This window comes from Salvelinus alpinus, chromosome 20, assembly GCF_045679555.1.
Source record: "Salvelinus alpinus chromosome 20, SLU_Salpinus.1, whole genome shotgun sequence".
Taxonomy (NCBI): Eukaryota; Metazoa; Chordata; class Actinopteri; order Salmoniformes; family Salmonidae; genus Salvelinus; species Salvelinus alpinus.
The window spans coordinates 50132066-50148648 of NC_092105.1; the positions used below are offsets into that span (position 1 = coordinate 50132066).

General features: G+C 41.3%; 1 protein-coding gene across 4 annotated transcripts in view; it reads left to right on the forward strand.

Moving 5' to 3' along the window:
• The window catches only part of LOC139547169 (zinc finger and SCAN domain-containing protein 16-like), a 223489-nt gene that overhangs the window by 9152 nt on the left and 197754 nt on the right, over nt 1-16583 (forward strand). The window contains exons 2-3 of one of the 4 annotated variants that reach the window (XR_011669341.1): nt 7105-7322; nt 7827-11434. Coding sequence is in view for 2 of the 4 variants with exons in the window: in XM_071356225.1 (XP_071212326.1) it covers nt 11089-11434 (346 nt within the window). In the remaining 2 variants the exon portion in view is untranslated. Of the gene's footprint in view, nt 1-7104; nt 7323-7826; nt 11435-16583 lie in introns of those variants that run through there. The other 3 variants (XR_011669340.1, XM_071356226.1, XM_071356225.1) reach the window with 3 other exon arrangements.

A 16583-nucleotide genomic window follows, 5' to 3' on the forward strand; every position in this document is an offset into this window, starting at 1 on the left:
CTTACAGAACGGGACCGTGTAGCACGTAAAAATCGTCTGTTCTCAGTTACAACACTCACTACCGAGTTCCAAACTGCCTTTGGAAGCAACGTCAGCACAATAACTGTTCGTCGGGAGCTTCTTGACTATCTTCACATTACGCGCGCACACACACACACACACAGACACAGAGCAGCCTAGCCTAGCCTGAAAATATTTTTGATATCTCGGATTGTTCTGACAAATATTTCCAGGCTCCGCTGGCATGGAATCTCCCAGGATAAACATCCATGCTCTCCTCCCAGAGGTTATGACAACTCTACATCAAACACTGTAAATACACAACTTGATGCAACCACATGAAAAGTTTGGGAACGTGTTTTCATTGGCCAGTGAGTGGTCAAGCCCTCGTCACAGCTACAACTTATTTATCAGAATTCCTGCTGTAAAAATAGCTACATTATTTCTGACACCCACAACTCAACTGCACCACGTGAGTTTGATAAGATTTATGTTTGGTTTGTTAAAATATAATCTTTTGTCTTGGGTCCCTGCATTTTTAAAACATTTCTTTACTCTTGATATTGAATACTGCATTGTTGTTGAGGAAGAGCTTGCAGGTAACGTGGCGTTTATACTATTGGTAAAACATGTGGATAACCACGCTAGCTTGGCTCTCGTGTGGTGCTAGCAAGCATAATAGGTAGTGCTAGGTATCAACAGCCTCCCGAGTGGCGCAGCACTGCATCGCACTACAGATCCGGATTCGACCCCGGGCCACAACCCGGGAGACCCAGGAGGCGGCACACAATTGGCCCAGCGTCGTCCGGGATAGGGGAGGGTTTGGCCGGCTTGGATGTCCTTGTCCCACCGATCATAAGATCAAAATGATATTTTTACAGTCTAAGCCCTGTCTGAGGATGTCCTTGTCACACCAATCATCAGATCTAAATGATAGTTTTACAGTCTAAGCCCTGTCTGAGGGGGGAGGTTCTTCTAAGCTATATGGAACTGTTTTAAGAAGGTTTAACCTGATGAGGACAGGGGGTGCTGTTTTCACTTTTGGGGAAAAACGTGCCCAATTTAAACGGCCTCGTACTCAATTCTTGCTCGTACAATATGCATATTATTATTACTATTGGATAGAAAACACTCTCTAGTTTCTAAAACCGTTTGAATTTTGTCTGTGGGTAAAACACAACTCATTTGGCAGCACACTTTGTGACCAGGAAGTGGAAAGTCTGAAATCTATCTTCTGTTCAAGTGACTGCCTATAAATGGCATGATACGTATGACTATACGTGCACGTCATACACCTTCACCCGGATGTCAAGAGGAAGTGAGAGGAAAAATGAGTTGATTATCTCTGTCTGACGTTGAATAAGCCCTCTTGGAACAACGTGTCACCCATTTTCTGTTTTCTGCAAGGCGCGTGGAGGGACCTGTTATTGCCTACTGGAAAGCTGTCGTTATGGGCGAACATGAGCTCCGGCTTTGATTTTATTTGATACATGTTACAATATCATCCTAAAGTATGTTTTTTCAATATAGTTTCATTAGATTATTGAACTTTATTCGGGACGTTCGGCGTGTTACGTTGTTTGACTTTGTTGACGTTGGAGAGCTTAGCGCCGCATGGCCAGTGTGCTTGCTAATTCAAGAGGGAAAGAGGACGTTCTGAATCCAAAACAACGACGGTTCTGGACAAAGGACCCCTTATACAACATTCTGATGGAAGATCAGCAAAAGTAGGAACCATTTTGTGATGCTATTTCATATATCTGTCGAACTGTGTACTAGTAGCTTTGCGCTCAGGTTTTGGTTATTCCCTTACCATAACTAAGTCTTATGTCGTAATGAAGATATTTTTAGAATTCTAACACTGCGATTGCATTAAGAACTAATGGATCTATCGTTTCCTATACAACATGTATTTTTTTGTAATGTTTATGAATAGCTATTTGGTCAGAATAGGTGAGAGTCTAATAGAAATATCCGCACATTCTGGGAAAAAGGTCCTACTTTAGCACGTTATGCTACGTTATGCTACGTTGTATAACCACGGATTTCAGCTCTAAATATGCACATTTTCGAACAAAACATAAGTGTATGTATAACCTGATGTTATAGGACTGTCATCTGAGGAAGGTTTATGAAGGTTAGTGAAATTTAATATCTTTTGCTGGTTTATTCGCTAACGCTAACGTGCCTATTGCTATCGCTAACGTGCCTTGATGAATGAATGCGGTAGTGTGGTAGGCTATTGTAGTAAGCTAATATAATGCTATATTGTGTTTTCGCTGTAAAACACTTAAAAAATCGGAAATATTGGCTGTATTCACAAGATCTTTGTCTTTCATTTGCTATACACCATGTATTTTTCAGAAATGTTTTATGATGAGTATTTCGGTATGTCACGTTGGTGTCTATAATTATTCTGGCTGCTTTCGGTGCAATTTCTGATTGTAGCCGCAATGTAAACTATGATTTATACCTGAAATATGCACATTTTTGGAACAAAACATAGATTTATTGTATAACATGTTATAAGACTGTCATCTGATTAAGTTGTTTCTTGGTTTCTTTGGTTTGTTCTAGGTTAGTTTGGTTGATTTTGTGCATGCTACCTGTGCTGTGAAAAATGTCTGTGCTTTTTTCTATTTGTTGGTGAGCTAACATAAATATATATTGTGTTTTCCCTGTAAAACATTTAAAAAATCGGACATGTTGGCTGGATTCACAAGATGTGTATCTTTCATTTGCTGTATTGGACTTGTTAATGTGTGAAAGTTAAATATTTAAAAAAAAATATTTTTTGAATTTCGCGCTCTGCCTTTTCAGTGGAATGTGGGAGGAGTTCCGCTAGCGGAACGCCGGGGTTAGAAAGGTTAACCTTTCTAGCGCAGGCGTTCCGCTAGCGGAACCCCTCGACAACATTCCGCTGAAAAGGCAGCGCGGGAAGTTCAAAAATATTTTTTAGAAATATGTAACTTAAGTCCAATACAGCAAATGAAAGATAAACATCTTGTTAATCTACCCATCGTGTCCGATTTCAAAAAGGCTTTACAGCGAAAGCACAACATATGATTATGTTAGTTCAGAGCCAAGTCAAAAAAACACACATCCATTTTCCAGCCAAAGATAGGAGTCACAAAAAGCAGAAATATAGATAAAATGAATCACTAACCTTTGATGATCTTCATCAGATGACACTCATAGGACATCATGTTACACAATACATGTATGTTTTGTTCGATAATGTGCATATTTATATCCAAACATCTCAGTTTACATTGGCGCGTTACGTGCAGTAATGTTTTGATTCCAAAACATCCGGTGATCTTGCAGATAGCCACAGCAATCCCAGAAATACTCATAATAAACATTGATAAAAGATACAAGTGTTATTCACAGAATTAAAGATAGACTTCTCCTTAACTTCTCTGCGCTACGGATCCCTTTTACGGGATCATTTTCCTAAACAACCGCTAGAATTGCAGGGCGCCAAATGCAAAAATATTAAAAAATATATTTATAATCATGCAATCACAAGTGAAATATACCAAAACACAGCTTAGCTTGTTGTTAATCCACCTATCGTGTCAGATCTTGAAAATATACTTTACAGCGAAAGAAATCCAAGCTTTTGTGAGTGTAGCAATCAATGCTACAACAGCTAGCCCCAAATTAGCATGGTCACGAAAGTCAGAAAAGCAATACAATTAATTGCTTACCTTAGATAATCTTCGGATGTTTGCACTCACGAGACTCCCAGTTACACAAGTTTATCACAAAAAAACGCCATTTGGGTTGCGCGTTATGTTCAGAAAGCCTTGTTCCGTTCAACAAATTCCAAAAAGTATCCGTAATGGTCGTAGAAACATGTCAAATGTTTTTTATAATCAATCCTCAGGTTGTTTTTAACAAACATAATCAATAATATTTCAACCGGACCATAACCTATTCAATAAGAGAGAAAAGCAAAATGGAGAGCTCCCCTCTGGCGCGCAGGCACTATTCAGGCACTATTCAGAGGACACCTGACTACTTTTTTCTATCCTAATCTGTAAATTATATGCATATTCTACGATCTGGACCTGAGAAATAGTCCGTTTACCATGGGAACGTTCTTTAAAAAATATATATATATATATGACCCCTAGCGTCAAGAGGTTTTAATTCAACCGCTGTGTCAGATTTCTAAAAACTTTACGGAAGAAGCATAATCTGAGTACGGCGCTCAGAGCCCAATCCAGCCAAATCCAGCCAATGAAATTTCCGCCATGTTGGAGTCAACAGAAGTTAGAAATAACATGATAAATATTCACTTACTTTTGATGATCTTCATCAGAATGCACTCCGAGGAATCCCAGTTCGACAATAAATGACTGATTTGTTCCATAAAGTCCATCATTTATGTCCAAATAGCCACTAGTTGTTAGTGTGTTCAGCCCAGTAATCCATCTTTATGAGCACTAGGTCCAGACAAAAACTCAAAGTTCCGTTACAGAAACATGTCAAACGATGTATTGAATCAATCTTTAGGATGTTTTTAACATAAATCATCAATAATGTTCCAACCGGAGAATTCCATTGTCTTTAGAAAAGCACTGGAACGAGAGCGAACTCTGTCGGGAGTGAGCGTCACGAGCCTGAGACACTCTGCCAGACCACTGACTCAAACAGGTCTCATGAGCCCCTCCTTTATAGCAGAAGCCTGAAACAAGTTTCTAAAGACGGTTGACATCTAGTGGAAGCCTTAGGAAGTGCAACTTAACCCCATAGACAGTGTATTCGGTAGGCCAAGCTTTGAAAAACTACAAACCTCAGATTTCCCACTTCCTGGTTGGATTTTTTCTCAGGTTTTTGCCTGCCATATGAGTTCTGTTATACTCACAGACATCATTCAAACAGTTTTAGAAACTTCAGAGTTTTTTTATTATCCAATGCTAATATATGCATATTATTATTAGTATCTGGGACAGAGTAGCAGGCAGTTTACTCTGGGCATGCATTTCATGCAAAAGTGAAAATGCTGCCCCCTATCCCATGTTAAACAACATGAAGGGCTTCCCCAGTACAGTACTGTTTAACTTCTTATGGCTGCAGGGTATTGAGGGTATTGACTAGCTTGGATGAAAAGGTGCCCAGAGTAAACTGCCTGCACCTCAGTCCCAGTTGCTAATATATGCATATTATTATTAATGTAATGATGTCTGTGAGTATAACAGAACTCATATGGCAGGCAAAAACCTGAGAAAAAATCCAACCAGGAAGTGGGAAATCTGAGGTTTGTAGGTTTTCAACTCATCGCCTATCAAATACACAGTGGGATATGGGTCAGTTTGCACTTCCTACTGCTTCCACTAGATGTCAACAGTCTTTAGAACCTTGTCTGATGCTTCTACTGTGAAGTGGGGCCAAAGGAGATGGGAATGAGTAAGGTCTGCCATGAGCTGACCATGCGCGTTCACATGAGAGGGAGCTCTGTTCCATCGCACTTCTGAAGACAATGGAATTCTCCGGTTGGAACATTATTGAAGATTTATGTTAAAAACGTCCTAAAGATTGATTCAACACATCGTTTGACATGTTTCTACTGACTGTTACTGAACTTTTTGATATTTCGTCTGCTTTTAGTGAACGCGCTTCCCCTACTTTGGATTTGTTTACCAAACACGCTAACAAAAGTAGCTAATTGGACATAAATGATGGACATTACCGAACAAAACAAACATTTCTTGTGGGAGTCCTGGGAGTGCATTCTGACAAAGATCAGCAAAGGTAAGTGAAGATTTATAATGCTATTTATGACTTTTGTTGACTCCACAATTTGGCGGGTAACTGTATGGCTTCCTTTTGTGGCTGAACGCTGTTCTCAGATTATTGAATATTGTGCTTTTGTCGTAAAGCTTTTTTAAAAATCTGACACAGCGGTTGCATTAAGAACAAGTGTATCTTTAATTCTATGTTAAACATGTATCTTTCATCAAAGTTTATGATGAGTATTTGTTATTTGATGTGGCTCTCTGCAATTTCTCCGGATATTTTGGAGACATTTCTGAACATGGCGCCAATGTAAACTGAGGTTTTCGGATATAAATATTAACTTTATCGAACAAAACATATATGTATTGTGTAACATGAAGTCCTATGAGTGTCATCTGATGAAGATCATCAAAGGTTAGTGATTCATTTGATTTATTTCTGCTTTTTGTGACTCCTGTTTTTGGCTGGAAAAATGACTGTGCTTTTCTGTGATTTTGCGGTGACCTAACATAATCGTTTGTGGTGCTTTCGCTGAAAAGCCTATTTGAAATCGGACACTGTGGTGGGATTAACAAGAAGTGTATCTTTAAAATGGTGTTAAATACCTGTATGCTTGAGGAATTTTTATTATGAGATTTCTGTTTGAATTTGGCGCCCTGCACTTTCAATGGCTGTTGTCATATCGATCCCGTCAACAGGATTGCATCCCTATTAAGAAGGTTATACCAAGGATCATTTTGCTATTTGATTTTGAACTGTAAGACCCATGAAAGTATCAATAAAAAAATATTCAAAAGTTATTTTATGTAAAACATTATTTGGCCATACTGCTATAACTCATACTAACGCATTGCATAACATTCACAACATGGAACAACAGTCCCCCAAAACATCTAAAGGAAGTTTGTTCTGAAGTCTGTCCTATATCTGAGAGATACAAAAAATATATTCTTTACATGTCTTTAACCCCTTTTTTTGCCACTAAAGTCTTTCCACATTTTGTTACGTTACAGCCTTATTGTACAATGGATTAAATAAATAAAAATCCTCATCAGTCTACACACAATACCCCATAATGACAAAGAGAAAATAGGTTTGGAGAAAAAATGTCACATTTATTAAAAATAAAAAACAGAAATACCATATTTACATAAGTATTCAGACCCTTTGCTATGAGACTCGAAATTGAGCTCAGGTGTGCATACTGTTTCCATTGATCATTGTTGAGATGTTTCTACAGCTTGATTGGACATGATTTGGAAAGGCACACACCTGTCTAACTACCACAGCATTCTGAAGCGATACGCCATCCCCTCTGGTTTGCGCTTAGTGGGACTATCATTTGTTTTTCAACAGGTCAATGACCCAACACACCTCCAGGCTGTGTAAAGGCTATTTGACCAAGAAAGAGAGTGATGGAGTGCTGCATCAGATAACCTGAGCTCCACAATCACCCGACCTCAACCCAATTGAGATGGTTTGAGATGAGTTGGACTGCAAAGTGAAGGAAAAGCAGCCAACAAGTGCTCAGCATTTGTGGGAACTCCTTCAAGACTGTTTGAAAAGCATTCCAGGTGAAGCTGGTTGAGAGAATGCCAAGAGTGTGCAAAGATGTCATCAAGGCAAAGGGTGGCTACTTTGAAAAATCTTTTTTGGTTACTACATGATTCTATATGTGTTATTTCATAGTTTTGATGTCTTCACTATTATTCTACAATGTAGAAAATGGTAAAACAAATAATTATAACGCTTGAATGAGTAGGTGTGTCCAAACATTTGACTGGTACTGTATATCTCATGAATGTTTTTTTTTTCTTCATTCAGTTACATGAAGTCACTTTCTTACCACTTCTTCCATAGGCAAACATGTAGGGAAAGCTTTTTTTAAATCAAAAAAATGTATTGAATTCAAATGGACTTACCCAGCCTACAAAGCACTACAGCCACTCTGTGATGACCAGTTCTGCTCTTTTATTGAGGGATCTAGTCTAGATTAAACCTCATAGGTAGACAGTTTTATCATGTGGAGGTTTCATTCAGGTCTCTGTTTAAAGAGATACTCTGTTTGTCTTTGGCAGGAGAGAAACCAGACTCTGACAGCGGGAAGAGTCCTTCAGGAGAACCAGACCCAGAGACATCCAAACCAGCAAGACAACACCACTGCTCCCACTGTGAAAAGAGCTTTTGCTGGTCAGGGAACCTAAAACTGCATGAGAGGACACACACAGGAGAAAAGCCTTTCCAATGTTCCCAGTGTGGAAAGAGTTTTACCATGTTAGCTAACCTGAAAAGGCATGAGAGAATACACACAGGAGAAAAGCCTTATCACTGTTCCCACTGTGGAATGAGTTTTACGCAGACAGGGCACCTAAAAGCTCATGAGAGAATACACACAGGAGAAAAGCCTTTCCAATGTTCCCAGTGTGGAAAAAGTTTTACTAAGAAAGGGCAATTAAAAGAGCATGAGAGAATACACAAAGGAGAAAAGCCTTACCAATGTTCCCATTGTGGAAAGAGTTTTACTCTAATAGGAAACCTAAAAAAGCATGCGAGACTACACACCGGAGAAATGCCTTTCCAATGTTCCCAGTGTGAAAAGAGTTTTGCCGTGTTAGCTAACCTGAAAAGGCATGAGAGAATACACACAGGAGAAAAGCCTTACCACTGTTCCCACTGTGAAAAGAGGTTTATTCAGTTCGGGGACCTAAAAGCTCATGAGAGAATACACACAGGAGAAAAGCCTTATCACTGTTCCCACTGTGAAAAGAGTTTTATTCATTTAGGGTACCTAAAAGCTCATGAGAGGACACACACAGGAGAAAAGCCTTTCCAATGTTCCCAGTGTGGAAAGAGTTTTACCATTTTAGCTAACCTGAAAAGGCATGAGAGAATACACACAGGAGAAAAGCCTTATCACTGTCCCCACTGTGGAATGAGTTTTACTCAGACAGGGCACCTAAAAGCTCATGAGAGGATACACACAGGAGAAAAGCCTTTCCATTGTTCCCAGTGTGGAAAGAGTTTTACTAAGAAAGGGCCGTTAAAAGAGCATGAGAGGATACACACAGGAGAAAAGCCTTTCCAATGCTCCCAGTGTGGAAAGAGTTTTACCTGGTTAAGGAGCCTGAAGGAGCATAAAAAGACACACACCAAAAACGCCCTACCACTGCTCTCCCTCTGTGTGGAAGGACATTTTCCCAGTCACAGAACCTGAAATCGCAATAAAGGCAATAAAGGTGCTGTGTTCTGACTTATTATTTTGACTGAGAATTTGTGTTTTTGTTTATGCCACATGAAATCATATTGTTTATGATTATACCTGTCTATATAAGGTCCCACAGTTGACAATGCACGTCAGAGCAAACACCAAGCAATGAGGTCAAAGAAATTGTCCATAGAGCTCCGAGACAGGATTGTGTCGAGGCACAGATCTGGGGAAGGGTACCAAATAATGTCTGTAGCATTGGAGGTCCCCAAGAACACAGTGGTCACCATCATTCTTTGATTGAAGAAGTTTGGAACTACCAAGACTCTTCCAAGAGCTGGCCACCCGGCCAAACTGAGCAATTGGTGGAGAAGGGCCTTGGTCAGGGAGGTGACCAAGAACCCGATGGTCACTCTGATAGAGCTACAGAGTTCCTCTGTGGGGATGGGAGAACCTTCCAGAAGGACAACCATCTCTGTAGCACTCCACCAATCAGGCCTTTATGGTAGAGAGGCCAGACGGAAGCCACTCCTCAGTAAAAGGCACATTACAGCCCGCCGGTAGTTTGACAAAAAGACACCTAAAGACTCTCAGACCATGAGAAACAAGATTCCCTGGTCTGATGAAACCAATATGGAACTCTTTGGCCTGAATGCCAAGCGTCACATCTGGCGTAAACCTGGCACAGCATCAGGCTGTGAGGATGTTTTTCAGCGGCAGGAACTGGGATACTAGTCAGGATCGAGGGAAAGATGTACGGAGCAAAGTGCAGAGAGCTCTTTGATGAAAACCTGCTCCAGAGCCCTCAGGACCTCAGACTGGGGCGAAGGTTCACCTTCCAACAGGACAACGACCCTAAGCACACATCCAAGACAGCGTAGGAGTGGCTTTGGGACAAGTCTCTGAATAACCTTGAGTGGCCCAGCCAGATCCCGGACTTGAACCCAATCTAACATCTCTGGTGAGACCTGAAAATAGCTGTGTAGCGAAGCTCCACATCCAATCTGACAGAGTTTGAGAGAAGAATGGTAGAAACTCCCCAAATACAGGTGTGCCAAGTTTGTAGTGTCATACCCATGAAGACTGGAGGCTGTAATCGCTGCCAAATGTGTTTCAACAAAGTACGTAGTAAACGGTCTGAATAGTTATGTCGATTTTTCAGTTTATTTTTTCAATAAATTAGCAAATAAATATATATAATGTTTTTAGGAGCAGTATAGACCTAGTCTGTTCATTATATACATCTTCATGATGTATTGTTACACCATGTAGGAGCAGTATAGACCTAGTCTGTTCATTATATACATCTACATGATGTATTGTTACACCATGTGGGAGCAGTATAGACCTAGTCTGTTCATTATATACATTTACGTGATGTATTGTTACACCATGTAGGAGCAGTATAGACCTAGTCTGTTCATTATATACATCTACATGATGTATTGTTACACCATGTAGGAGCAGTATAGACCTAGTCTGTTCATTATATACATCTACATGATGTATTGTTACACAAACAAAATAAAGGGAAGTTATATTATTTTATAGTAATACAAAACTTAGAGAAAGAGATTTAATTTAACACGTAATTCTCAAAAGGTAAGGATCTGAATTATTGCCAACCATGTTGATTTTGTTCCCAATTTACAATTTCTTTGTTGATGTGTCTTGCTGGAAGATCCACTTATGGCCAAGTTTCAGCCTCCTAGCAGAGGTAACCAGGTTTTGGGCTAAAATATTCTGGTAGTGGGTAAAGTTTATTTATTTATTTTATACAGTCAATTTTGCTAATATTTATCAAGGGTATCAATAACTAGGTGCTTATTTTGATATCTAGTTATTTGAATCAGAAAAACAGATGTGGAGTAGATGTAGAGTTTGTTATAAATTCTCATAAAAAATCTGAACTAATCAAACAACACTTGTTGCTCTTTGTACGTGTTGATATAATATTCATGTTTAATGCAGAGGGAAAAAACGTTTCCCTAAACTGCTTTATAATATTATCATTCAATGAAGGAAAAAAAAAAGTTATCTCAACTGCGTTTACTCACTCCAGACAGCAGATGGCGATATGTGTCTTTCAGGCGATGTTTCTAGTGTGACGTATAATCTAGCTATTATCTCCGACCATGAGTTCAGTAAGCTACTCTTCTCCTGCTAAAGAAGAGGGGGTCTGCTGGACGGAGAAAGAAGCTCTCGTGAAAGAGGAGGAGGAAGAGGAGGCTGTTACAATACAAAAACAAGGAGAGGGTGAGGCTGTTACGGTGAAAGAAGAAGAGAAAGACGCCTTCAGAGTGAAAGAGGAGGATGTTACTGTGAAAGAAGAGGAGGAAGATGCAGTTTTTGGAGTGGATGATGAAGTGAAAGAAGATGAAGACGTTTTTGGAATGAAGGATGAAGAGGGGGAGATTACTGTCACATTAGAGGAGGACGAAGAAGAGAAGACTGGAGAACTGATTAACACCAGTAAATACAGTGAGTACTATCTTATAAAACAGGGGCATTGATCTGATTAACACCAGTAAATACAGTGAGTACTATCTTATATAACAGGGACATTGATCTGATTAACACCAGTAAATACAGTAAGTACTATCTAACAGGGACAGAAACTCTGCAGTTGTTGAACTAATGTGTGATTTTTAAAAGGGCATTCTACACTTGATTATGTTTTTCAGAATGTCAGAATTGTTCATGACGTCATCCAATGATTTTTAAAATAACTTTTCCTGTTGAAAAGTCATATATAAATACAGTAAAGTATAAACACACTAAAGGGAAACAAATAAATGTTTTGAGCAAAATAGTGTTTTTTTTAGACAACTGCAAACTTGAAGGAGTGAGTGATGTCATAGTAAGGCCTTCAAGGAGTTGGCTTGATGGGAAGTCGTGATGTCATCCAATAGGCGACTGATCTTCATGTGAATATTCATTATTCTTTTGAAAATCCTTCCTGTTCCGTCAAGTTGGTTGTTGATCATTGCTAGAAAGCCATTTTCAAGTCTTGCCATAGACTTTCAAGACGATTTAAGTCCGAACTGTAACTAGGCCACTCAGGAACATTCAATGTCATCTTGGTAAGCTCCTCCAGTGTAGATTTGGCCTTGTGGTTTAGGTTATTGTCCTGTTAGTACAGTTTTTTGTATTCAGATCTCTGAAATGCACTCTAACTAAGTATACATTTAGTGTTTCCTTATATTACGCTGGGAAAACAGTTTTCATAGGCACAGAAATCCTAAATCATTTCAGAGTTTGCTAAATCCAATGGTTCTAACCGAGAGTCACCTTAACTTTATTGACAACACCCAAATGGATACTGTCATTAACACGGTTCTTCAATAATTACACATAATACTTAATACTGCAGCTGTTTAGTTACAGTCACATGTTCAACTATCATCAGCTGATCCAGGAAATTACTTTCTGAATGACAGTCACATGACAAACATCACGACATGCAACAACAACCAAAGTGCTTCTTTATTCATTACTCTGGTAAAGACAGTTATGCCATGCTCCACGTTGGATCCAACATCCCTAGCAAATTGATGTTTATAATGTTTTATTGTCTGCTTGATTTACAGTAGGCTCTCGTTAGTGTGTTTGGACACGGAGATACTTAGCTCATAATGTGTAGAGAACTGTTCCTTGATGGATAGGCTATTGTACAACACACAGCTATTTTCCTTTATTCAGGACATTTAGAATGACAACACATTACAGAGTAGCCTAGTGGGATTATTCACAAAATTATCTCGTGATCATGACAAAGACATTTTAGTTTCCATGTTTCACCTGAAATATTAAATGATATATAGTCCTCGGTCTATGTTATTATTAGGTGAAGTTATGGGTCCTACAGTAGGTCTATGTTATTGTTAGGTGAAGTTATGGGTCCTACAGTAGGTCTATGTTGTTGTTAGGTGAAGTTGTGGGCCAATTTGTGTACACTTAGTTTACAAACGCTCATTGACAGGCTGGTAGCAAAGAAAAAAGAAGAGCATTTTACTGGTGGAAGTGTTTTTTAAGTATAAAGCGGTTGATTTGCGACAACACAAACATTATATTATATTATATTATAATCCAAAGTAGTGTGAAATGTACTCATAAGCAACCTGGAAGTTAAGGCTATTTTTGCTGGCAGCCTTGAAGTTTTCCCCTACTGTGGGGAATTAGTGAATAGACAACAGAGCTTAATGTGAGTTTCTTTGAGTAGCACTCCTGATCTTTCTCTGTAATATTCAGAATACCTTGTAAAAAAACAAAATCTTTGCTCACCATTTTTGCTCCAGGCAGATATACTACATCCATAACTAGTGGTTTCCTCATTACCAGATATACTACATCCATAACTAGTGGTTTCCTCTTTCCCAGATATACTACATCCATAACTAGTGGTTTCCTCATTACCAGATATACTACATCCATAACTAGCGGTTTCCTCGCTGCTGTTATCTTACCTGTTGTTTTAGCTAGCTCTCCCAATCAAGACCTGCAATCACTTTATGCCTTATTGTATGTCTCTCTCAAATATCAATATGCCTTGCATACTGTTGTTCAGGCTAGTTATCATTATCATTGTTTTGGTTTGCAATGGACCCTGTAGTTCCACTCTCCGTACCTCTGATACCCCCTTGGTCCCACCCCCCACACATGCGGTGACCTCACCCATTGAGACCAGCATGTCCAGAGATACAACCTCTCTTATCATCACCCAGTGCCTGGGCTTGCCTCCGCTGTACCCACGCCCCACCATACCCCTGTCTGCACATTATGCCCAGAATCTATTCTACCACGCCCATAAATCTGCTCCTTTTATTCTTTGTCCCCAACGCTCTAGGCGACCAGTTTTGATAGCCTTTAGCCGCACCCTCATCCTACTACTCCTCTGTTCCTCGGGTGATGTGGAGGTAAACCCAGGCCCTGCATGTCCCCAGTCACCCTCATTTGTTGACTTCTGTGATCGAAAAAGCCTTGGCCTCATGCATGTCAACATCAGAAGCCTCCTCCCCAAGTTTGCCTTACTCACCGCTTTAGCACACTCTGCCAACCCTGATGTCCTTGCCGTGTCCGAATCCTGGCTTAGGAAGGCCACCAAAAATTCTGAGATTTCCATACCCAACTATAACACTTTCCGTCAAGATAGAACTGCCAAAGGGGGAGGAGTTGCAATCTACTGCAGAGAGAGCCTGCAAAGTTCTGTCATACTTTCCAGGTCTATGCCCAAACAGTTCGAACTTCTAATTTTAAAAATTAATCTCTCCAGAAATAAGTCTCTCACTGTTGCCGCCTGCTACAGACCCCCCTCAGCTCCCAGCTGTGCCCTGGACACCATCTGTGAATTGATCGCTCCCCATCTAGCTTCAGAGTTTGTTCTGTTAGGTGACCTAAACTGGGATATGCTTAACACCCCGGCAGTCCTACAATCCAAGCTTGATGCCCTCAATCTCACACAAATCATCAAGGAACCCACCAGGTACAACCCTAAATCCGTAAACATGGGCACCCTAATAGACATTATCCTGACCAACCTGCCCTCCAAATACACCTCTGCTGTCTTCAATCAAGATCTCAGCGATCACTGCCTCATTGCCTGTATCCGCCACGGGTCCGCGGTCAAACGACCACCCCTCATCACTGTCAAACGCTCCCTAAAACACTTCTGCGAGCAGGCCTTTCTAATCGACCTGGCCCGGGTACCCTGGAAGGATATTGACCTCATCCCGTCAGTTGAGGATGCCTGGTCATTCTTTAAATGTTACTTCCTCACCATATTAGACAAGCATGCTCCGTTCAAAAAATGCAGAACCAAGAACAGATATAGCCCTTGGTTCACTCGAGACCTGACTGCCCTCGACCAGCACAAAAACATCCTGTGGCGAACTGCAATAGCATCGAAGAGCCCCCGCGATATGCAACTGTTCAGGGAAGTCAGGAACCAATACACGCAGTCAGTCAGGAAAGCAAAGGCCAGCTTTTTCAAGCAGAAATTCGCATCCTGTAGCTCTAACTCCAAAAAGTTCTGGGATACTGTAAAGTCCATGGAGAACAAGAGCACCTCCTCCCAGCTGCCCACTGCACTGAGGCTAGGTAACACGGTCACCACCGATAAATCCGTGATAATCGAAGACTTCAACAAGCATTTCTCAATGGCTGGCCATGCCTTCCTCCTGGCGACTCCAACCTTGGCCAACAGCCCCGCCCCCCCCGCTGCTACTCGCCCAAGCCTCCCCAGCTTCTCCTTTACCCAAATCCAGATAGCAGATGTTCTGAAAGAGCTGGAAAACCTGGACCCATACAAATCAGCTGGGCTTGACAATCTGGACCCCCTATTTCTGAAACTGTCCGCCGCCATTGTCGCACCCCCTATCACCAGCCTGTTCAACCTCTCCTTCGTATCATCTGAGATCCCCAAGGATTGGAAAGCTGCCGCGGTCATCCCCCTCTTCAAAGGGGGAGACACCCTGGACCCAAACTGTTACAGACCTATATCCATCCTGCCCTGCCTATCTAAGGTCTTCGAAAGCCAAGTCAACAAACAGATCACTGACCATCTCGAATCCCACCGTACCTTCTCCGCTGTGCAATCCGGTTTCCGAGCCGGTCATGGGTGCACCTCAGCCACGCTCAAGGTACTAAACGATATCATAACCGCCATCGATAAAAGACATTACTGTGCAGCCGTCTTCATCGACCTGGCCAAGGCTTTCGACTCTGTCAATCACCATATTCTTATCGGCAGACTCAGTAGCCTCGGTTTTTCTAATGACTGCCTTGCCTGGTTCACCAACTACTTTGCAGACAGAGTTCAGTGTGTCAAATCGGAGGGCATGTTGTCCGGTCCTCTGGCAGTCTCTATGGGGGTACCACAGGGTTCAATTCTCGGGCCGACTCTTTTCTCTGTATACATCAATGATGTTGCTCTTGCTGCGGGCGATTCCCTGATCCACCTCTACGCAGACGACACCATTCTATATACTTCCGGCCCTTCCTTGGACACTGTGCTATCTAACCTCCAAACGAGCTTCAATGCCATACAACACTCCTTCCGTGGCCTCCAACTGCTCTTAAACGCTAGTAAAACCAAATGCATGCTTTTCAACCGTTCGCTGCCTGCACCCGCACGCCCGACTAGCATCACCACCCTGGACGGTTCCGACCTAGAATATGTGGACATCTATAAGTACCTAGGTGTCTGGCTAGACTGCAAACTCTCCTTCCAGACTCATATCAAACATCTCCAATCCAAAATCAAAGCAAGAATCGGCTTTCTATTCCGCAACAAAGCCTCCTTCACTCACGCCGCCAAACTTACCCTAGTAAAACTGACTATCCTACCGATCCTCGACTTCGGCGATGTCATCTACAAAATAGCTTCCAATACTCTACTCAGCAAACTGGATGCAGTTTATCACAGTGCCATTCATTTTGTTACTAAAGCACCTTATACGACCCACCACTGCGACCTGTATGCCCTAGTCGGCTGGCCCTCGCTACATGTTCGTCGTCAGACCCACTGGCTCCAGGTCATCTACAAGGCTATGCTAGGTAAAGTGCCGCCTTATCTCAGTTCACTGGTCACGATGGCTACACCCACCCGCAGCACGCGCTCCAGCAGGTGTAT